General features: G+C 44.6%; 1 protein-coding gene across 2 annotated transcripts in view; it reads right to left on the reverse strand.

Annotated features, from left to right (window-relative positions):
• The window catches only part of atp2a3 (ATPase sarcoplasmic/endoplasmic reticulum Ca2+ transporting 3), a 310,265-nt gene that overhangs the window by 124,838 nt on the left and 160,456 nt on the right, over positions 1–24,971 (reverse strand). For both annotated transcript variants that reach the window (XM_038813618.1, XM_038813617.1), the window contains exon 8: positions 22,948–23,412. In XM_038813618.1, the coding sequence (XP_038669546.1) occupies positions 22,948–23,412 (465 nt within the window). The remainder of the gene's footprint in view (positions 1–22,947; positions 23,413–24,971) is intronic.

Below are 24,971 nucleotides of genomic sequence, written 5' to 3' on the forward strand. Positions count from 1 at the left end.
AGTTCATGGGGTGCAGGTTATAGGAAAGCAGTACCCCAGCTGCCATGGTGGGATTCAAACTCTTGTCTCTGGAGCATTAGAGCAGGTCTCTAGATTTCTAATCCACTAACATTTTTTTTTATAAATTTAGAGTACCCAATTATTTTTTCCAATTAAGGGGCAATTTAGAATGGCCAATCTACCTATCCTGCACATCTTTGGGTTGTGGGGGTGAAACCCACGCAGACACGGGGAGAATGTGCAAACTCCACACGGACAGTGACCCAGAGCCGGGATTCGAACCCGGGTCCTCAGCGCCGTAGGCAGCAATGCTAACCACTGTGCCACCGTGCTGCCCTCTAATCCACTAACATAACCACCACACTTCTTTCATCCATTCTGGATTACTCTTTTTGTAGCAACGGAGTAGCACTAAGGAACATTGCTGATTTTTGATTAAAATGTGATCTAATTCTTCATCTCAGTGATGCATTGTCCACATCCTGCACTAAATCCTGACTGACCTCCACAAATCCCTGACCCTACTCACCATCAGTGGCTCCTGTACATTTTCACTTTCACTGTGAACATTTGATTGTAATCATGGTGTGCTACGTAATTGGAAGTCGACACGTACAAAGTCCTAACTCTGGACATTAACTTGAAAGAGCTCACTATCAGAGAACCAAAGGGTCACATTTAAAAAGAACCATTCAAGTTGGAATAAGCAAACAAGGGACAGGATCTGTGTGCATGGGATACTAAGTTCTTTTAAAGAATTGAACAAGGAAACTAGTATTCAACCGAATAGCATTCAACCATCTCCAAATTCAAATGGAGGCTATTCTAAAAGTAGTACTCAAAAGATCCTGCTTTCCATAATGCAATTATGAAGCCATGATAAACTACAACAGTGTCTATATACATGTTGCGCTGAGCTGTCAGATCAAGTAGTGATTTACATAAGCAAATAAATGACTTCATGCTGCTGGCTATCAAATAACAAAGAAAAATCTATTGTGTATTGGACAGTGATGTGGACATGACCTGACCTAGTTATAGTCTTTGACCAGGTAAATCACTGGCTTTCCCAGGGTTTGGCTCCCAATCTCTAACAGCAGCACCTGTTTTTTTGACTGTAATGTGGCCTTGCATTCACTCTCCCAAACCGGTCTCTCTCAAAGTGGGACAATCACAGAACCAGTTTTCCACACAGCTGCTGTGAGGATACGCGGGTCAGGATCAACAGGGTACGGCGGGCTGGGGGGGGGGGGGGGGGGGGGGGGGGGGGCAGTGCACAGATACCAGTTTCTCACTATTTAAAGTCAATATGGGAATTGCATTTCCATCGCCAAATGAACTTTTCTAATAGGGTGACGTTTAATTGGAAACCACTTGGCCATTTTTATTGGATCTATGGCGCATTAATTCTTAATTAAGAATAGTTAATTCTTTGTTGCTTTCATTCCTGTCGACCTTATCCCCAAGCCCTCAGATATTCAAACCATCTTAAAGACATTTATGAAAAAAGCAAAGGAATTTCCATTTAGACGGACATTAAAAAGTTGAGGACATCCCGATGAGCTTTCAAACCAATTAATTACTTCCGACATGTGGTCACTGCTATAGTATAGGTGAAAGACGGCTGCCAATTTTCCCAGAGCAAGCTCCCACAAACAGCCAGATAATTTTGGCTGAGGAACAAGTATTGACCAAGATTTGGGGACAAACTTTCCTCTTGAATAGTGCCATGGGAAGTTTCGTGCTCAGTTGAGAAGGTAAATGGGGCTTTGGGTTTGGCGTCTAACCTAAAACATGGTACCTTAGATTCTGCTGTGCTCCCTCAGTACTGCACTGAACACTGCCATTGCACAGGAGACCAGAGCGGAGAGCTGCAGAAGCAATAGCACTCAGGGGCCTCACGGTAGCATGGTGGTTAGCATCAATGCTTCACAGCTCCAGTGGTCCCAGGTTCGATTCCCGGCTGGGTCACTGTCTGTGTGGAGTCTGCACGTCCTCCCCGTTTGTGCGTGGGTTTCCTCCGGGTGCTCCGGTTTCCTCCCACAGTCCAAAGATGTGCGGGGTAGGTGGATTGGCCATGCTAAATTGCCCGTAGTGTAAGGTTAATGGGGGGATTGTTGGGTTACCGGGTATACGGGTTACGTGGGTTTAAGTAGGGTGATCATTGCTCGGCACAACATCGAGGGCCGAAGGGCCTGTTCTGTGCTGTGCTGTTCTAACACAAGAAGCAACTCCGAACTTCGGCTCAATTTCTTGTGCTACATTTCATAGAAATACAAAATGTCTGGGACAATGCCCTTTATCCTTTTAAGTGGATATATTGTGAGTGGGGGGGGGGGGGGGGGGGGGGGGGGGGGGGGAATGATTTGGTCCTGTCGAGATTCTGAGCAGCAATGGGATTCTTCAATTTAGCTGCTCCTTCATCACCACCACGCAGGGCAAGCAACGACACCTGGCAGATTGAAATGTACAACTGCTGGACATGTACTGAGTCAGTCATTAATGCCATGCGCGAGTGAACGGTGAAGCTTTTGTATCGCAAGAGCTCCTCTGCCCACTTAGAAACGGCTTCAAATTTCTAATGGGAAAATGGGCACTTGGCACCAAGCCATGTTTTCACTTTGCGAGCTAGTCATGGCTGGGAATAAAATGCTTTTAGTGCTTCAGATGTCCCCTGCATCTGAGTTAAAGGTAAAGGAGGACCATTACTCACCCTCATTATAAAATACTCAGTGCTATGTCAATGCCACGCATCCACACTGTTCTCAAGTACTTGTAAGGACAAGCATTCAGTCTGATGCCATGTCGCACTCTCTCAAACAACTCATACAAGACTGACTAGGCTGGGCAACATGGAAAACAATAGAAACAAAGTGTTGGAAACAAGGGAAGACACTACAGGGAATTGAGACACTCAGTTCCAGCAAGTGCAAAGATCCTTCCTATTTATTCCCTTATCTCCCCTTTCTTTTATTTTGCTGTTGCACTTTTGATCTATGGATGTCTATGGATCTATGGATAATGGACATCTCACTTTAAGCGAAGCAGCCTGTAAGGAACCTGCACCTTTAATTCAAACAGAGGAATCCGGAAGGCTATGCTGGTTTAAACTAATGATTGCAGACTGGCCGGCATCCATGAGGACTCAATTTGATTGATTGGCTGGTGGGCCATATGCTCTGCCCTGTAACAGGTGGTGATTGAAAAACATTCCAGTGGGATCAGATCCAGAGTCCCAATAGTTTGGTTTCAGCTTTGGACTTTGCAGGCCCAGGAAAGGAACTGCTATCCTCTCCCCTCTGTTTTCCTCCAGAAAGACTGTGCTCCTGAACTGGCAGAGAGCCTGGCTGAATCTATGGAGAGGCAGAGCCCAGAACTGATCAACTCTCTCTACAGAAAGATAGAGGTCTGAATGCAAATCTCAAGGCCCAGTATGATGAGAAATAAGGCATCTCTCCAGAAAGCCGGATGCCGGTGAGTACTACATTTTCTAAATTACAGGGATCCTGAATGACTGTCTCTATAAAGATGTAAATCAGTGACTTTCATCAGCCAGCTTGCTGTGAAGAAAGAGTGCTAAAGAACCACCATCTGAAGCAAACATCTTATCTTTTGACCTTCATCCTTATTTGTTTTTACTCCTTTCCACTGCTCTGTTTGTCGGTCTCGTGTAGGAATTAGCTTGTAGCTAACTGGTTGTATTTACTGCATATTTCATGATAGTCCTTGTGACAAATAAACAACAATTGTTTTTAAACTTACAAAACATAGTGACTGTAATTATTGGGCAGCCAAGGGCCAAAGACCTCGAGTATTTTTTATAAAAGTTATTGGTTAATTCACTTGCGTTGTGACTCCGGGACATGGGGAGACTGAAATTGACCATGCATTTGCCCAGGGCATTGTAACACAAGAAAAACACAAATAGGCCAAATAACAAACCAAATAACAAAGCAAAATAGCACATATGCTGGAAATCTGAAACAGTCAATGATGAAAATGGTCAGGTTAGGCAGCATCCCCAGAGGGAATAGGTTTGAATGTGGATCGTCCCTTGGATCCTCTGATCGGGCTCCTTTCTGTCTGAAGAATGACACAATTCAGGTGCATGGGCTGGTGTGATGTCAACGTTGAACCAGGTGCTCAATGGCCTCTCAGGTTGATGGAGAGGATTTCAAATCAGGTGGAAGTTAATTCAGTGGCAAGGTGAGACCACTCCAGAATTGCCTCAGAAAACCCTCAGTACCAGTTACAAACTGTCCGGCGATGTGTCACTACCCCAAATCTTGGGGGGCCCCTCAACCAGAATTACACCCGAGCTGAAGAACGATTAAAACAGCATGCAGTAAATTCTCTTCCCAGGTCCGTGACCCTGGAACTTGATTTGGAATCTGATTTTCTCAAGCATGTCCAACTGCCGTTCCCATGAAGAGGCGCGGGAAAGGGATGTTATTTAAACTCAACGAGAGCGGTGAGCATGTAGAAAATAAACAATCAAAGGCAGACCTCCTTATGTATAAAGGACTGGTGTAAAATTGCATTATTACTTTTGTTATTCATGTCATTCATAGAATTATATAGATTATAGAATTTACAGTGCAGAAGGCGGCCATTCGGCCCATCGAGTCTGCACCGGCTCTTGGAAAGAGCACCCTACCCACGGTCAACACCGCCACCCTATCCCCATAACCTAGTAACCCCACCCAACACTAAGGGCAATTTATCAGGGCCAATCCACCTAATCTGCACATCTTTGGACTGTGGGAGGAAACCGGAGCACCTGGAGGAAACCCACGCACACACGGGGAGGATGTGCAGACTCTGCACAGACAGTGACCCAAGCCGAGAATCAAACCTGGGACCCTGGAGCTATGAAGCAGTTGTGCTATCCACAATGCTACCGTGCTGCCCCATACAAATCAAGTGTCAGCCGTGTGTAGTGGGTGGCACTCTTGGCTCTGGTGGGGCGAACAAAATTGTTCTAAATGTTAGAAATCTGGGGTCTTCCAAATCCAACCATAATTAACTCCTTTTTCCATGGCAGGCATCCATTCTCATCAGGCATTATAGGGCTGCCCTCGTGGATTCAATCCACACAGACACAGGGAGAATGTGCAGACTCCGCACAGACAGTGACCCAAGCCGGGAGTAGAACCCGGGGCCCTGGCGCTGTGAAGCAACTGTGCTACCCTACTGCCCATAACGTACAAATATAGCAAAGTCATTAATATATAGTGAATTAATGGGCTAAGTGCTTAAATTTAAAGTACCCAATTATTTTTTTTCTCCCCAATTAAGGGGCAATTTAGTGTGGCCAATGCACCTACCCTGCACATCTTTGGGTTGTGGGGGAAAAACCCACACAGACATGTGGAGAATGGCCGGGTTGAACCCAGGTCCTCGTCTCCGTGATGCAGCAGTGCTAACCACTAAGCCAAGCGCTTTTGAACGGTCAGATTATTAGCATTTAAGCATCTGGTCAACATATTCAAGACTAGAATACAAATGCAGGGATGTACTGTTGAGGCTGTATAAGGCTTAGGTCAGACCCCATTTGGAATATTGTGAGCAGTTGTGGGCCCTGTATCTGAGGATGGATGTGCTGGCCTTGGAGAGGGTCTAGAGGAGGTTCACAAGAATGATCCAAGGAATGACTTGTCATATATGAGGAGTGGTTGAGGTCTCTGCGTCTGTACTCGATAGAGTTCAGAAGGATGAAGGGGATCTCATTAAAATTTACATAATACCGAGAGGCCTGGATAGAGTGGATGTGGAGAATGTGTTTCCATTGGTAGGAGAGACTAGAACCGGAGGGCACAGCCTCAGACTGAAGGGACAATCCTTTAAAACAGAGGTGAGGAGGAATTTCTTCAGCCAGAAGATGGTCTATATTCTATAGTTCTATGTTCTATAGTGTAGGTCAGATAGGCTTCAGATGGTTTCACAGGTCGGCGCAACATCGAGGGCCGAAGGGCCCGTACTGCGCTGTAGTGTTCTATGTTCTATGGTGAATCGGAGTAACTCAGTGCCGCAGAAGGCTGCAAAGGCCACGTCAGAGTGTTTTTGAGAGAGATAGATAGGTTCATGATTAATAATGTGATCAGGGGTTATGGGGAGAAGGCAGGAGAATAGGGATGAGAAACATATCAGCCATGATTGAATGGTTGAGCAGACTCGATGCGCCAAATGGCCTAATCTGCTCCCATGTTTTATGGCCTAAGACAGGCACTGAAATAAGAGCAGGGGGCTTGCTGAATCACAAAACTAAAAATATAGCCACTGTAAAGGGGCAGCAAGGTAGCACATGTGGATAGCACTGTGGCTTCACAGTGCCAGGGTCCCAGGTTCGATTCCCCGCTGGGTCTCCGTGTCTGTACAGAGTCTGCACGTTCTCCCCGTGTCTGTGAGTTTCCGCCAGGTGCTCCGGTTTCCTCCCACAGTCCAAAGACGTGCAGGTTAAGTGGATTGGCCATGATAAATTGCCTTTAGTGACCAAAAAGGATAGGAGGGGTTATTGGGTTACGGGGATAGGGTGGAAGTGAGGGCTTAAGTGGGTCGGTACAGACTCGATGGGCTGAATGACCTCTTTCTGCACTGTCTGTTCTATGTACTATATATGTATGTAAAGAGAGTCTGACTCTCTACCATCCAGGTACTGCAATCGATACTGATAGCAATTACAAAACTGAAAAGACACCCAATTATAAACAAAATATATGAACATTGATCGGCAGGACTGAACACCCTGTTCGTCCCATGCAATGGTGCTGCCTAGACTCCCCACGCCACCCAAAACCCTGTGATGTGCTGGGAGAGACAACAGATATAAAAACAAGTCAACTTGGGAAAATATTTGGTAAATTCCCCACTGTGCCACCTCGACCACTAAAATTAGTTCAGAAATCACCCTAGTCCAGATTGTCACACATCAGTCCTGCTTTTCATATGATACAATCCCCTGAACCAGAGAAAACTCTCCAGAATCAGAATGATCCCACCCCAAATCCCCAGTGCTCACGCTACACATCCTGTATCTTTACCTCTTCCAAATTAATGTTTCCTCTCTGCCCTCCCAGTTGCGAACCTGCTGCCAATGGTGAATCCCCAGCACAGAGCTGCCCAGAATACAGAATGGCCAATCTCAGCCACTCCACAAATACGCACTGCGCAAAGTCCAACTATGGAACTGGAGGAGGCCATTCAGCCCTATGAGCATGTTCGGCCATTCAGTTTGGTCAATGTTCACCAGAGCCTTCAATCCTTCTGACACCCCCCCCCCCCCCCCCCCCCCCCCACCTCACCAGCCCCTTGGGGAAAGCATGTACCTGATTTCCATTACCCCTTGTGGCACATATTCCACCCACACAACACTCCACAACAGAATCAAAACCAGTAAGGAATTAGGGAGTAACTCTTTCACACAAAGGGCAATTAGAAATGGAACACGCTGCCACAAAGCGCAGTTGGGGCAAACAGCATTGATACGTAAAGGGGGAGCGAGAGCAAGTACGAGAGTGGTGCAGAAAGCATGCTGACGGGTCGAGGTGAAGAGGGGTAGACGAAGCTTCGAGTGGGGCATAAACAGCAGCATCCACCTGTTGGGTAGAATGATTCCAAGTGCGCAAAAGTGGGAAATTCCTCCTCAGCTGTTTTAAACGATTGTCCCTTCAGTCTGAGGCCGTGCCCGCAGGTTCTAGTGCGCAGTACCCACTCCTCAGCAACAACTACCCTCACCTTGGTCAGTACAAGAACTGAAAATGTTGCAATTACTTCTGTCCCTGGTGCAAGGTATACATTTCAAATGAATTACTTTTTCTAATATTCCCTGCAGACAGTGACTGAGGGGTCGTTGTGCCTTCCATTTAACTCTTTGGTGTATTGCAGTGGCTCACTATTCAGATAAATATACTTATTGTCTAAAAGTATCCAACACGACAACATCAAGTTGTATGGAAATGAATCAGCCACCTCGTGAGAGTGATGCAAAACATCCTCAGGCTCTCGTTCCACACACACAGTAGCTTTTGTGAAAGCCTTGCCCTTTTGAATGCAAACTCCCAAAGTAAATAAATATTTTAACTGTAGCAACTTGCATGCAGTGTCCTGGAGACAAGGAACAAGTGACATAACCACTTAATTTGGAATATAAACAGGATTGCTACATACTGTACAAAATCAACCATTTGTTGTGATCTTTCAATCTATTATTCCATGCAGGGTGCGGAGGGATTCCATGAAGGAAAACTCCTACATAAACTTCCTCAAGTGATGTATGACGCTGATGGAATAAATCAAAGAAAAGAAAAGCGACATATGCCCTTGGGCCACCAGCCTGTGGCCCCTCCCACTCCTTGATCACAGGTGGTTGCCAGCACCCCAGGTACTAACGCTTACTCTCCAGAACACTGCTGCAAGAAACCCAGGGGGAACAAATAATTGGGGTATTACACAAATGGTGTTTTCTTTGAACAGATTTGCTGCTTGTTTATTAAAAATATTGGATGCGAGGATGGGGTGGGTGGAGCGGGGAAGGCTGTTTGACCGAGTACGGTAGTTTGGAAGTAGAAAGTTATGCAATGCAATATGTCTGAGCAGAGATGGTGTCAATAGTCACAGGTAGGTTATTTTATGTAGCTAGTCTTAAGGGTGCCCTCTTCATTAAAAAAACATTTCTTGTCATTGATGGCATTGAGCTGTGTTCTATTCTGAGGCAGGGTTGCACATTAATAGTTTGAAGGTACAAGTGCTGTATTCCACAGGGAATCTGCCGTTTACAATTTCCACAATCCAGTTTATCTGGCACAGTTCCAACCAAGATAACTCCCAAACAGTTATCAACACATTCTGCATTGCTCCTGATTGGTCTGATTTAAGGACATCAAAGGTAAGCATCACTTTTACTAGGGGCACATTTTGCAAACACGGCAGGGTGTTTTGGAGAAGTAAACTTCTTGGAAGCAGAGGCAGGAGAAATTATGATGAGAGACAAGGAAGCGGCAGAGATAATGAAGAAATATTTTGTTCTGCCTTCACAGTAGAAGACACAGGAAACAAACCAGAAATAGCAGGGAACGAAGGATCTAATGAGAATGAGTCATTAACATCAGTACTGGAGAAATTAATGGGACTAAAAGCCTACAATGTTTCTGCTTCCATCCTAGGGGTTTACATCTCTAGCCTCTAGAGATGGTGCATGCATTGGTTTTCACCTTCCAGAATGCTCTAGATTCCATAATCGTCTCCATAAATTGGAAGGTAGAAAGTGTAACCCCATTGTTCAAGAGAGGAAGGAGAGAAAGCAGGAACTGCAGACTAGTTAGCCTGACATTAGTCATTGGGAAACTGGGAATGTGGTAACAAGGTACCTAGAAAATCATGGTACAATCAGGCGGTACACACCTTTTTCTGAAAGGGGAATTATGTTTTTGAGTATATAACGAACTAGCAGGGCAGTTAAGGAGGAAACCCCAACTATAGGAGGCAACCTGGATGTACTAGAACAGGGTTTTACAAATATATTTGGATTCTCAAAAGATATTCAGCTAGAGGTTGCTATTCAAAGTGAGGTCACATGGGATTGGAGTTCACATATTAGCATGGACTGAGGATAGGTTAACCGAGTATGAATAAGTGGATAATCTCAGAGGCAGAAGGTTGCAATGAGTTGATGCTGCAAGGATCCATGGTTGGGCCTCAGCTTTTTAGAATGTATGTGAATGGCTCGCATGTGGGGACTGAGAGTATCCAGGTTTGCTGAGGAGATGAATCCAGGCTAGAAAGTAAGTTATGAAGAGGCGCAGCCACTAACAAATACAAATAAGTCAGTGGGCAAGCATTGGGAGACGGAGTTACCATGTGGGAAACTGCAAAATTTCCATTTCATCCATTGGCGGGAAGAATAGAAGAGCAGAATTCTTTTTTTTGTAAAATGGTGAATGACGACATGCTGGAATTCAGACGGATTTGTCCTGTGCACAATTCACAGAAAGTTAACATACATGTGTGGCAAGCAATTAGGAAGGTAAATAATACATGAACTTTTATTGCAAGAAGATTGGCGTACAATTGCAATTATGTAGGGCTTTGGTAAGACAATACTGAGTGCTGTGTACCCAAGGAAGGATAAACTTGCTCTAAAGAGTGTGCCAGGAAAGATCACTGGGGCAAGAGGGTTGTCCTATCAGGAGAGATTGACTAAATTAGCCAGATATTCTCTGGAGTTTGGAAAATTAAGGGATGACCATTGAAATATTTAAAATCCTTGGAAGGTCTGACCAGGTCGATGCTGAGAGGTTGTTTCCCCCGGCTGGGGAGTCTAGAAGGGGGTGTGGTATCTGGATGAGGGCATCACCATTTAAGACCGAGATACAATGAGATTTCTTCAACCAGAGGGTTGAGAATCTTTGGAATTCTCTACCACAGAGGTCTCGGGCTGCTCAGTCATTGAATACACTCAAGGTTGAGATCAATAGATTTTTGGGCACTTTTCAGGAATTAAGGAATATGGGGATAGGACAGGGTGAGTGATGTTGACATCGAAGGTCAGCCATTACCTTACTGAATGGCAGGACAAACTTGCAGGGCTGTCTGATCCACTCCTGTTCCTTTTTTAAATGTTCTTAAATGTCGTGAACAATGAGATGACAGTTCAGGTAAGAAATGAAAAGCAAACAAATGTCTTTAACCTCCAGAGAATTGCATTGAATGAACACAGCAGGCCCTTTACCCGTTGCCTCATGTGAATTGAAGTTTCAAATTGGTATCAGTTTATTTAACACCGTGTTTAGTTTCATTTATATCGAGTCTAACCCCTGGAGGGAGTTTTATTTTGTTGAATTCATTGACTACATAAAGGTGAGGCACAGTGAACCATCAGTTACGTATCCGGCTTCTCTTTCGCAGTGTCGTGCTTTGGCAAATTCTGCTGCCAATGCTGAGTCTCGAGATTTCCTGAATACTCTCAAACCAACAGGACAAGCAGCAAGCCTGGCCTAGGCCTCGGCCAACGCTGCTCTTGCTGCCAGCATTCGATTCAGGTAGGAAAAACACATCATACTCTCTCTGTAAATCACTACATGCAAAAACTCACGGATTCTAAACCATACTCACCCACCGTGCTGAGACTGTTGTATTTGAAGACACCGTGGCTGGGATTTTCTGGGCCCGCTATGGCAGAATTCGGTGTGTGAGATTCAGCTGCCCAGCCAAAAGTCCAATGACTTTTGGTGGGGCCAAAAAACCCTGTCCTTTTTTAAAAAATAAATTTAGAGTGCCCAATGTTTTCCAAATAAGGGGCAATTTAGCATGACCAATCCACCTATCCTGCACATCTTTTGGGTTGTGGGGGTGAAACAGTGACCCAGGGCCGGGATTCGAACCCGGGTCCTCAGTGCCGTAGGCAGCAATGCTAACCACTGTGCCACCGTTCTGCCCTCAAAAAACCCTGTCCTATGTAAGAATAGAATAGAACCCTACAGTGCGGAAGGAGGCCACTCGGCCCATTGAGTTGGCACCAAAGTAAGAGCACCCACCCTAGGCCCGATCCCCCACCATATCGCCAGAACCGCACTTAGGAACAATTTAGCCTTTCCAATGGACCTAACCCGTACATGTTTGAATTATGGGACAAACCGGAGCACCTGGGTAAACCCACGTAGACACAGGGAGAATGTGCAAACGCCACGCAAACAGTGACCCAAGGTCGGAATTGAACCCGGTTCCCTGGTGTTGTGAGGCAGCAGTGCAAACCACTGTGTCACCGTGCCGCCCATGTGTTCTTCCATGGTCCTGTCGATCTCTGGGTTAGAAAATGCAGAACAGCCTAAAATTAAATGTGAACGAGCCACACGATGAGGGAGCCCTGAATGCTGAAAATACGAGTCATTATCACTCTTACAATACTCCTCTCAGACCCTCGTAAAACTTCCCACTGAACAGTCACGACATAGGAATGAGAGAAGGCCCTTCAGCCCCTTGAGACTGCTCCGTTATTCAATCAGATCACGGCTGATTGGACGGATCCTTTTAATGTGGAGGGACTCAAAGCCCCCCCCCCCCCCCCCTCCCCCCGAGTGTCGAGACCTGGGTTAGTGATATGACTGGGTTTCTCAGTCTTGAGAAAATAAAGTTTGCCTTAAGAGGGTCAATGTTGGGGTTCTCTCGGAGGTGGCAGCCGTTCGTCGACTTTTTCGGGGAAAATTAACATGTCAGCAGAAGCAGTATTCCAAGGCCGGGGGGGGGGGGGGGGGGGCGGGAGATAGGTGTTAGATGGTTGTGGTGTATGAAGATTGGGTCGGGTGGGGAAATGTTTATTTTACCATGTCATTGTTTTTGTTATTGTTATAAAAATTTAGCAAATACCTTAATAAAAGTATATTTTTTTACAATTCACGGCTGATCTGCATATCAACACAATTTACTCGCCTTTGCTACATGTTGGTTGATAATTTCCCCGATGAAAATCTATTGACCTTTCTTGAAATAACCATTCTTTTGTAGGGAGTGAGCTCTAGTTTTCCACCATACTTTGTGTGAATAAAGTGCTTTCTCATTTCTCTCCTGATGGCCAAGCTTCAATTGTCAAACTGTGCCCCTTTGCTCTGGATTCTCCCACTAGAGGAGATGGTCTCTCTATCGACAATATTGAAATTTCTTTATCATTTTAAACACCTCAAATAAATCACCCTCAAGCCGAAGGGAATGTAAACCAGGTTTATGCAGACTGCAATTGTAATTTAACCCTCTAAGCCCGGTTCTAACAGATAAGGTGCTAGTTTGTTTGCAACACAGAAATCCTATTAAGTTACCTCGACTCCACTTCAACCTTGTACGGATGTGTACATTAAAAAGAATGTTATTTCCATTTCTTGCAGGCTACAGGCGGAGCTTAATTCCTCCCTCGCCACCCCCCCCCCCCCCCCACTCCACAGTGGGGGGATGGTATTGATAGGGAGGGAGTGATCAGAATTGGGACTCCACCACCTTGTCTCTCCCAAGTCAAACACTGAACGGAAGGGTACAGAATGAACTTTCAGCTCGGAGGCCAACTGAGGCCCTTAAGTAGCCACTGAAAGACCTCGTCCTGCCACCACTGATATTCAAGCGCAGGCAAGCACGGACTCACCTTCCAGAAAGACCGCGGCCTTCCAAAGATGCCTCTATAGCTATTGTCTCTCTGTGTCTCCTTGTGGGCGAACAACAAGTCCCCGAGTGGAACGGCCCAGGTGTCACAGGGGATTTCAATATTCAGCAAAGAACATTGTTGTAAAGACTGGGATAGTAACAACAGGTGAACATCTTCCACATTGCTCTACATTTAGAAGAGGAAGCCAACGACAAAATGCCTGCAGACACACCAATCCTTACAGCTGTCCTCTTTCACTTGCCAAGAGAACTCTTGCCAGGTTACATCTGCCTCAGAGTTGGCAAGTTGTGGGTTCAAGAGACATTAAAGAATCTTAAGTACATAATCCAGGTTGGCGCTCCGAGTGCAGCACTGAGGGAATGCTGCTCTATTGCGGTGCCACCTTTTGGGTGAAATGTCAAACTAAGAGCCCATCTTTGCTCTCAGATAACATGGCATTATTTTAAAGAAGAACAGAGATCATCTGCATAGGGTCTCAGCAAAAAGGGATTTCTAGCTATGACATGACTGTTAGATGTGATTCTCTGATTGGGCAGCACTTGCCGAACAATCCCGAGTGCTCTAAAAGCTACACTAACAACCAACTTAAGATAATCAATGAGCTCATAATGTGGATCATTCACCTTGCTTAGAAGTGACATTTACAGTCAAACACAGGGTCCCATTCTCTGTAAACAAAAGCCTCAAGGCTTTTTTTAATGACCCAGTGTTACGACACTCTGGGCTAATGTGCGGTCAATTCCAGTCCCACTTGACCCAGAGTCGCAACACAATTGAATTAATGAATAATTCTTGAAAAATACCTAAAGTCTTTGGCTGTCTAATAATTTAATTCACCAGGTTTGTAAATTTAAACACAATTCTTTTTTTTTTAAATCAACAACAAATACTATAATGAAATATGCAGCAAATACAACTGGTTGATTATGATCTAATTCCTAATCCTCCACTTTAACTTTCCCCCACCCTCTATACACACACACAAGACAGGCAAACAGAGAGTAGGAGAAGGATGAAAATAATAAGTAAAAATAAAAAGATTTTTGTCTCCGATAGTTGTCTTTAAGCAGACCTTCCTTAAGTAAGCTTTCAGATCCAGGTCTTCGTTTACAGCCTGCAATAGGTTTCACTGTAGATTCATTCAGGTCTCTGCAGCTTCAGGAATATAGCAACTCACATTTCTGGAAAAAAAACTCTGCTTTCCTTAGGTTTCTGGAAATCACCCCACTCAGACAGGATCCAATCCCCACCTGTTACCGGGCAGAATACAGCCTTTTGGCCAATTCATTGGCAACCAGCCAACCAATAAACCGAATCCCACCCCATCTCTCAGGTGCTGAAAAGTGTGTTTTTCTGTCCAAAGCTAGCAGAATTTTCTCGCTTGTAACTTCTTGAATTTCTCATTCTCTCTGCTGATTGACTTAAAGACACATGTCCATTAAGCATCCATGGATCAAAACGATAGCAGCAAAAGTAAAGGGAGGGGAAATAAGGGAATCATCAGGAAAGACCTTTACACTGGGAGCTTAATGAGCTTATAGTTTCCCATTGCTTTCTCCATGGCAGCACCTCGGCCAAAGATCACTTGCCAACCAATCAGCAGCCCTTTCATCTGTACTGTAAACTGTTGCGGTTGTTTGAAATTTGGCATTCTTGCGTTTGTCCTGATGGGTGCAAGGTGAAACGTTCCAGCAGCATGTCTCTCTTTTCAGCAACATTCAGGTTCTGTACCAAGTGGTCTATTTATCGCCTTGCTATTTACAGGACCCAGAGGTGTGTTTGATTGGATGCCCCCATTTCCGACAATGAGATCTCCCAACTTAGCTGGACCCTCAGCAACAGATGCGACATGTCATCTGTGATGTGCAGCCTTCATTTTTAGTGTTGGTGAATGGCATTTGTGCAGAAACCTGATCCCAGCACCTACTACACAAATGAAACAGGACTGGAAGGCGGGACAGGGGAGATTATGGAGTGTTATTAGCTACAGAACAGGAAGGAAAGAAGCTCACATGACCACAGATTACAATCTATTAGTCAAAACTTGTGGCTAATGATCAACTGAGCCAATCTCTTTCGGAGGGTCGGTGCAGGCTCGATGGATTGAAAGGCCTCCTTCTGTGCTGTAAAGGTTCTATGATTCATCCCTCAACTTTCCTATCTTGCTTGACTGCAGCAAGGAAATTGAACTTGAAGCCACTCTGCTCCAAAGTAAACTGTTAAAGGTGGGTTAATTACAAAAATCTGCAGCATAGACTGCCAAACGGAAGAGATTTGCAGGAAAAGTGAGCCATTGGGATCAGAAAGTTTATTTACTGTCTTCCAGCTTTAGTGAGCTAGAAAAAAAAATGAGGGCGGGATAAAAGGCGATAAACTGTATTAAACCAACACTGTACAGCAAGAACACTGCAGCCATGAATGGCATTAATCTGAATATCAATGTCTTCAAAGCACGCACCATACGAGGTCTTACCAATGACAATCACTGTTACCAGTGAAGCAAAATTGACTTTGTAAATCTCACCTACATCCCCTGGCAAAGACCCTTTGAGAAGACCCTTTGAGAAGATGAGCATTCCATTAAGTTGGCAACACGCCGAATCACAATGAATCATCTAGCTACAAACATCAAAATAATAATACTCAAATTACTCAAAATGAGGGCAGCACAGTGTCGCAGTGGTTAGCACTGCTGCCTCATGCGCCGCGGACTCGGGTTCGATCCCGGCCCCGGGTCACTGTGTGGAGTTTGCACCACCTCCTCGTGTCTGCATGGGTCTCACCCCCACAACCCAAATATGTGCAGGCTGGGTGGATTGGCCACGCTAAATTGCCCCTTAATTGGAAAAGAATATAAAATAATTGGGTACTCCAAATTTAAAAAGAGAAAATATTCAAAACGGGGTGAATCCCCCATCTCATTGCCTCTCCCAGTCTGTGTATCTAGAGCGAATATCTTCACCGCACTTCCTGCCTGTATCACGACTTTTGGTTGCCCTAGTTTTGTCAAATTGTGACAACCCTATTTCTCCCCCCCCCCCCCCCGCCCTCATAGATTTCTTTGGTCACTTTTATATTAGGTCCTCCCCAGGATTGTTTTGTCATGTGTTAATTAGGTCTATTTGGGGATTTCACGATCATGCATTCATTCTGAACCACAAGCTTCAAACCAATAGTGATGGGTTACAGCAGCACTATGGTCACGTTACTGGATTAGTTCCACCTGAATGTGTACAAATGTCACCATGGCTCTTTGAGAATTTAAATCCAGGTGTTCTGAAACCTACCAGGTTTGCTGGTGCCCTTCAGGAAAGGGAACCTGCTGTCCTTACTCCGTCTGGCCTGTAGGTGAAGCCAGTCTGCTGCACCCTCAGTACTGCCCTCTGAACAAACCACTCAATTGTATCAGACAATTGTTAGACATGATGTGCAGATGCCGTCGGGTGGGCACAGTAAGAAGTCTAACAACACCAGGTTAAAGTCCAACAGGTTTGTTTGGAATCACTAGCTTTCGGAGCTCAGCTCCGACATCAGGTGAGTGATGAGGGAGCTGCGCTCCAAAAGCTAGTGATTCCAAACAAACCTGTCGGACTTTAACCTAGTGTGTCAGACATCTTACATTGCTAGACAATCATTGAAGAAGACCTGACGAAAGGTGGGCAATAATTGCCAGCGACAGTTGCTCCAAACCTACCGGTTGCTATGGTAATTTGGCTGTGCAGTGGTCTCCCTCCTATTCTGGCCCTTTTGCTATGTCATATTGATGTAACTTGTAAGTAAATGCTGAAGGAGCTGAGGTTAGTGGTGGTTTAAATATGCAACCAATGCCCATTCTTTTACCAAACATCCAATTTTATGACTGATCAATTTTTTACCATCATTCCCCATCATTTACAGTGCAATGCGTTTTGACCATTGTTAGCCCACATCAAATATTAACAGCCAAGTGAACCGAGTGATCACAGAATGAGGGGAAGATCACCCAGTGTTGATTTAACGACCTGGGTAAAGGAACACCCAGGGGTCAAACATAGGACATTTTAAAAATCCAGGCTCTGCCGTTCTTAAAAGACAGTGCTAGGAACAAGTGCTCTGCTCCAAGTACAAAACACTTTAGACATTGACGCACTGTTAACCACACGCCACAGGGCAAATTCATTCTCCACCTCTTTATTGGTTGCGGCCTGTCAATCACACCTAATATTCTAGCTTAATCTCAAGTCATGCCGACCATTCTGCTATCTTATCTTGCTCTCTCAGCTTAGTCACTAGGTGTTTTTTTTTTTGAGAAGCAGGAACTGATGCCAACGGCTGGTTGGAGGTGGATCAAATGAGCTCCAATAAAGATGCATCAAAAATGGCTGTGAAGGTTGAACTTTCAGACCTGAGCCAGACGTCAGCCTTTCTCGATATCATTTTGAGACCCGAGACATTTTTTTTTTATTACTCATACCGCACTTGATTTCTGCTGCTAAGTGGCAGTTGGGGGAAGGCGGGAGACTTTCAGAAAGACATGAGGTTTAGAGGTATACAAATTTTCAGGTCAAACCCTTAAATGATTATGACAGAAATGTCATTTCAATAGATACAGGGGCCACATTATCTAACCCTGACCAACAGGAAACAAATAGTTAAGTGCGAGGTTCCTCTCCTAAGAAAGCATAGCTCATATTCAACGTGCAGAAGCCGCAGTCACCCAAAGCACATTCAATGTGAACAACAAACACTCAGCCCTCAACTCCCTTAACACAAAAAATATTAACTCTAAAACGCTTTGGGTCTCCATTGAACTATTGAAAAAACTGTTGATGTAGAGATGCCGGCATTGGACTGGGGTGAGCAGTAAGAAGTCTTACAGCACCAGGTTAAAGTCCAACACGTTTGTTTCAAACACTAGCTTTCGTAGCACAGCTCCTTCCTCAGATGAACGAAGAGGTTTGTTCCAGAAACATATATATAGACAAATTCAAAAATGCCAGACATTGCTTAGAATGCGAGCATTTGTAGGTAATTAAGTCTTTACAGATCCAGAGATAGGGGTAACCCCAGGTTAAAGAGGTGTGAATTGTCTCAGGACAGTTGGGGGGATTTCGCAAGCCCAGGCCAGATGGTGGGGGATGAATGTAATGCAACATGAATCCCAGGTCCCAGTTGAGGCTGCACTCGTGTGCGGAACTTGGCTATAAGTTTCTGCTCGGCGATTCTGTGTTGTCAAACGTCCTGAAGGCCGTCTTGGAGAACGCTTATCCGGCGATCAGAGGCTGAATGCCCTTTACTGCTGAAGTGTTCCCCGACTGGAAGGGAACATTCCTGCCTGGTGATTGTCACGCGATGTCCGTTCATTCACTGTCGCAGCATCTGCATGGTCTCGCCAATGTACCACGCTTCGGGACATCCTTTCCTGCAGCGTATGAGGTAGACAACGTTGGCCGAGTCGCACGAGTATGTACCGCGTACCTGGTGGGTGGTGTTCTCACCTGTAATGGTGGTATTCATGTCAATCATCTGGCATGTCTTGCAGAGATTGCCATGGCAGGGTTGTGTGGTGTCGTGGTCACTGTTCTGAAGGCTGGGTAGTTTGCTGCAAACAATAGTTTGTTTAAGGTTGCGTGGTTGTTATAAGGAAAGTAGTGATGTGTTGAAGGCTGCGAAGATGTCGTAGAATCTCCGCTCCCGGAAAGTACTGGACGACGAAGGGTATGTCCTCTGTCGGTTGTGTCCCCTGTTTGTCTTCTGAGGTCAGTGTGGTTTTTTGCTGTGGCACGTTGGAACTGTCGATCGATGAGTCAAGCGCCATATCCCATTCGGACGAGGGCATCTTTCAACGTCTGTAGATGTCTGTTACGCTCCTCCTCGTCTGAGCAGATCCTGTGTATACGGAGGGCTTGTCCATAGGGGATGGCTTCTTTAATGTGTTTAGGGTGGAAGCTGGAGAAGTGGCGCATCGTGAGGGGCCTGATGTGCCTCAGATGTCCTGAGGTTGTGAAAGGCATTGAATGTATCTGTATGTATTGTATTGTATGTATATGCAACTTTTCTTTTCAGAAGCATACAAACGATGAATGCCCAGTTCATTCCTTACGTTGACTGACAGAGATGCGTTAGCCTGGGAACCAGGAGAGCACACTTTCCACCTCTGAACCGGGCTGTGAAATCTTTAACATCCACATCAGCCATTCGGCCCATTGGGTCTGCACTGGCCCTTGGAAAGCGCACCCTACCCAAGCCCACTCCTCCACCCTATCCCCGTAACCCCACATAACTTTATGGGACACTAAGGGAATTTAGCATGGCCAATCCACCTAACCTGCACATGATTGGACCATGGGAGGAAACCGGAGCATCCGGAGGAAACCCACGCAGACACGGCGGAAAAGTGCAAACTCCACACAGTCACCCGAGGCCGGAATTCAACCCGGGTCCATAGAGCTGTGAGACAGCAGCGCTAACCACTGTGCCATCATGCCGCCCCATTTGACATCCTATCTTCAGGCTGGGATCTCTTAAAATATGACACTGTCTTCATATTGTCAGCCTAGTTTGTGTCCTCAAATCCTACAGTGGGACGTCACACACTGCTACCTGCTGGGCCAAAGCAACACTAAAATAGAAATGATAACAATGCCAAATTGACAGAACTGATTTTCCGTTGCTCTATCTAAAGGGGAAGGAGATGCTATGGTTTAAAATTTGAGACCACCAAAGTTTATTTGTGCATTTAAATTACATTTTTTACATTCTCAGGTGGCAACGCTGGATTTACTGCTCATTCCGAATTGTCTCGAGGGTGCTTCTATCTTAACCAAGTGTTTTGATACAACTGTGTAGCTATTGAGGCTGCTGCAAGATAAAATTCAATCATATTGGCTGGGGTTTTACAATGGAGGCAAAGTCCCCTTGTCTCTGGTGTAAATGTTGGCTGCGAGCCCACCCCCACCTGGCGGACTCGTCCTGTAGCCATTTAACGGCCATTAGGCTTTGTTTAGGATTTTCTTTGAGGAAAGTAACCATTAGATTGACCAGAATTATAAAAGTGTTCAAATGCATTAAATTAATTTACCCAGTAGATAAAGTGTTCTTCTGCTTTGATCGATATTAAGATCGACTTAAGTGTGTCGATCGTACCCTGTTCTTTGACCTTTTCATTGCTTGACTGCCATCTGTTAACCTTTGAATCAATGGAACAGATGGCCATCTGGTTTGATACTTAAATGTGCTCAGCTCTGGAGGTTTTGTTGGCACAGTTATCCACTGGAATGTTATTGTGAATGCTTGCCTAGGTTCTAAACTCTACTGAAGGATTCAACTCAGCAGTGATTGTTGACACACCTGTCAAGAGAACTGTTTTCAGTTTGGATTACCAGTTCTGTGTGCTCCCAAATGGATTATACTTTTTGAAGTCAGTTAACAGAATTAAACATTTTTCAAGTGGAGCTTGAATGGCTGTTTATTGATTTTGAAGTTTCATGATCATCTAAAAGACTTCTCAATGTTATTATAGGGCTCACAAGTTCTGTCCATAGTGGATAGTGAGTGAGTGAACATGGGAGGAGACGGGGATCATGGAGGGGGTACGAGTGGGGTCATGGGTGTGAAAAGTGAGGGCCACGATGCCCAACGCTCGAGTGCAGAACTGGGCTGATGTCCCAGAGAATGGAGGCAGACCTCAACTGTTCATCCTGGCATTCTCCCACCTCAGTTCCCATCTCATTCGGAGGGGCCAAACTCCAGCCTGTCCCAACCACCCCACCATGAAAATAACCTGAGTAGGTACTGCTAGCAGGTGATGTCATGATATTGGGGAAATGGTATGATTCCACACCTACCTCAAAGGAAAAAATACCATCCCTTTCTTTATATTAATGCTTCATAATGTTTCATAGACCCCCCCCCCCCAAATTAGGTGGCCCATCAGCCTTTTCTTTTCTAGAGTCTAGAGTATTTGTCTGTTGAGAATTTCCTGAAAGTTATACCCTCAGTTCTCATATCATCTTTGTCAATCTTTTCAACTTTCTCTATTGCCTCTATATCCTTTTTCTAATAGAGAGCTTTAGAAAGAAAACTTTGTTTTTATGCTCGTTAGTTTGCATTTCTAATTTCAATGGTTTGCAAACCGTAGATCCCTTTGCTCACCTACCCCTATAGAGCTTTGTTTTCCAAGGAACATGTGACTTTCTTATTCTTCTGACCAAAATACATCATCTCACACTCATTGAAATAATTTTACCATTTGCTGTAAGTTTACTGATGTGTTCCTGTACCCTGTCAGTCATCTTCAGTATTATCTATATCTCCCAATGTGGTGTTAGCTGCCAATTTTAAAGTTAGATCTCAGATTCAAAATTCTTACCATTTGCAAAAATAATGGTAAATCATCAGTCCTAGCACCAATCCTTGTGTGAAGAAAACACTTCCTGAATTATTCGTCTGGATTACTAGGCCCAACATTAGAACGACTTTGATTATTTATTCCAAAGGAGCTCCTGGCTGGGGATGAGGCTGGTTCCAGTGACAAGTAGCTCTGACAAAATAAATGTTTATTCTGCAACAGCGAATTAATTAATCAGATCAAGGCTGTTCCATCTGATTTAACGTTTGCTGAAATAGTTTACAGACAAGCATCAATGTTTTTGCAACCTTGAAATTCTATACACGATCCACCACAAAGCACCCATAAGACAGAAGAATGATAAGAAAGTTCAATTGATCAGAACATGTAATGATAAACTGATCAGCCAGCAGAAATTCCTTCTTTTGTTTCCCTTTGGCCTCCAAACATCAATCTCAGTGGTCAATTTACACATAGCAAGTCCTCCACATTTTCATTGTTTGGGGTTAGGACTCATAGCACCACCTCACACTCAAATTCATGACTCCAAACCTTGGAACTTCTTACCCAGAAGTTGACATCATTCCCAGAGTTTTAGAACCAAACTTGCCCTCGCCAAACCATGTCCTAATTAACTCATCATCTCTCCTGCTCTCTTCATCCTTGCTAGAGTCCTATACTACGGACCTTATGTTACTCGAATGAATCAACGCCACTAGAAGGTTATAGTAATCTAACTGCCTTGTGTCATGACCCTGTTGTATTCAATGCAAGAACAAATGTATACCTACATAGAGTTTTTCACAATCCCAAGGCATCCCATGTCACGACACAATCTATGAAGTACGTTTGCAGTATAGTCACTGTCATATCACACAGAAACACAGCAGCTGATTGTTAGAGCTCGCTCCCACAAACAATGCAAAAGATGACCAATCCATCTGGTTTTGGTCGTGTTGACTGCTGACTGGATAACTATTGGGAGAACGCTCCTACTCTGAATAGTGCCATGGGAATCTTTTTATGTAGACTCGCGAGGGCAAATGGAGCCTTCAGTTAAAGTCTCACCCGAGGGACAGCACGACTGATAGTGCTGCACGCCCTCAGTACAGCACTGAAGAGTTAACCTAGATTCTATACTCAAGCCTCTACGGTGGGATTTGAACTCAGCGTTCAGAGGTGGAGTGCTACCAACTGACTCATGGTTGACACCTAAAATCAAAGTCCAGAATTCTGTAACCGAGTTATGGAATAAGGATACGCCAAATATAGGTATTAAGGATACATTTTTCTCTCTCGGTCCTCCACATTAGAAACAGTAGGTTTGCAGCAGGATATTTTGTTGTAGCTATTAGGTCTGCGCTGAAAAGCCAAAGATCTAACATGTATCTCTCAGTTGTGAGCAACCACTCAATAATAACCCTGAAGCCTGCTGGATGTGCCAGCCATAACCTTTCGTAGTTGGCCCGCTTACCTTGCAAACAGACATCTGATTGGTGGTGAGTGTACCAGTCTTGTCAGAGCAGATGATTGATGTGCAGCCCAAGGTTTCCACTGAAGGAAGGCTCCTCACAATGGCATTCTTCTTCGCCATGCGCCTGGTCCCTAGAGCTAGACAGGTGGTAATGACGGCGGGAAGCCCCTCGGGAATGGCAGCCACAGCCAGTGCCACTGCGATTTTGAAGTAGTAGATAGCGCCACGAACCCAGGAGCCACCATGGACAGGGTCATTGAAGTGCCCAATGTTGATGACCCACACAGCCACACAGATGAGGGATATGACCTTTGACAGTTGCTGCCCAAACTCGTCGAGTTTCTGCTGTAGGGGTGTCTTCTCATTCACCGTGGCCGCCATCTGGTTTCGAATCTTGCCAATCTCGGTGCTGACCCCTGTGGCTACGACGATGCCCATCGCTTTCCCAGCTGCGATGTTAGTTCCCTGAAAAGAATATCAAACATGAGGCGAGTTTGAGAAGGCTTGACAGATTGCCAGCTGTAATAAGTAAAGGGGGAACAGAGTGTGGAAAGCACTTTCCTTTACGGATTATCTATATTTTCAATTTCAATTAGATATTTCATATAGATTTACAATTAACTGCTTGATACTTAAAGGAAACCTGCAGATGTTTCAATAAGCCCTATGATGGCAGTCACCTGCCTCTCCTACAAGGTCATTCTTGTACATTCGTGACTTAGTGGAACCAGCTACATCCTCCATGACTCCAATCCATTTTAACAGGAGCCACTCCAGTGGAACAGGAAGCATGCTTTGTACAACACAAACAAATCCTTTCAAACAGACTTTTCCCTTTAAACCAATTGTCGTTTCCAGTGTTCCCCAATTACAAAGATGGTGATCGCACTCCTTTCAAAAAAGCAATTTCAGTTTGCCCAGCCAAATAACTTGCTTGTGTATAGTGCCAGAGGTCACCCTTACAAAGGCCGTTCCCATCCATTTATCCCATTTCAAATAAGAATGGAAAAATAAAAATCCTTTCATGCACAACACAATAATCAAGATAGTTTGCAATCTATCAGATAGTTGGCAATCTGACATCCCACTCAGACTGTCTGGGTTTCCCTGCCATTGCAGTCTGCACTTTAGTGATAAGTTAATATTCCATTTATCCACAGATGGCATAGATGGGAGATAGTAAAAGCTTGCCATCTTTTCCATTATAAATTCCTACATCCCCATATTTAAGAAGAAACTGCCCATTTAATCCGGTCACACTGTGATTATAAGAATGTCATACACATCCATATTCTCTTCTCATACTCCTGTAACCTGTCCAACACTGAACTCTAATACCAGGGGAAAAACATTTCATGATCTCCGCATCTCTTCCATTGTCATAACAGAATTCTTGCAGTCCCTCAGTGACCCAGTCCTCTTTCTTGCTTTTCACGCTATTACTCTTAGTGTTGACTGTAAATCTTCTCTCAGCCCGGGTGTTTTATTGTTCCTTTCTTTACTTTTCACATTCCTCCTGTCCTATTAAAGAATTTTAATTTTCGACGCAACATTTTAAATTGACCTATTTTTCTTCGTCAATGGAAATCTATCCTTCTTCTCAACCCATTTACTCTCGCTCAAAATATTCTTTTGTTTGTCCAATGTTTAAATATTTTACACTGCTGAGCAGATGTTCTATCTGTTAGGGAGGATATACCTGCATTGGAGGCAGTACAGAGGAGGTTCACCAAATTGGTCCCTGGGATGAGAGGCTGAGTAAATTGGGTCTATATTCTCTGGAGTTCAGAAGAATGACAGGGCTCAGTGGTTAGCACTGATGCCTCACGATGCCAAGGACCAGGTTCGATCCCGGCCCCAGGTCACTGCCTGTGTGGAGTTTGCACATTTCACAGTTTTACCCCCACAACCTAAAGCTGTGCAAGGGTAGGTGGATTGGCCACGCTAAATTGCCCCCAAATTGGAAAAAAGATTTGGGTACTCCAAATTTATTTTTTTTAAAGTTCAGAAGAACGAGCGATGAT

The sequence above is a fragment of the Scyliorhinus canicula genome, chromosome 12, assembly GCF_902713615.1.
Source record: "Scyliorhinus canicula chromosome 12, sScyCan1.1, whole genome shotgun sequence".
NCBI classification, from domain to species: domain Eukaryota; kingdom Metazoa; phylum Chordata; class Chondrichthyes; order Carcharhiniformes; family Scyliorhinidae; genus Scyliorhinus; species Scyliorhinus canicula.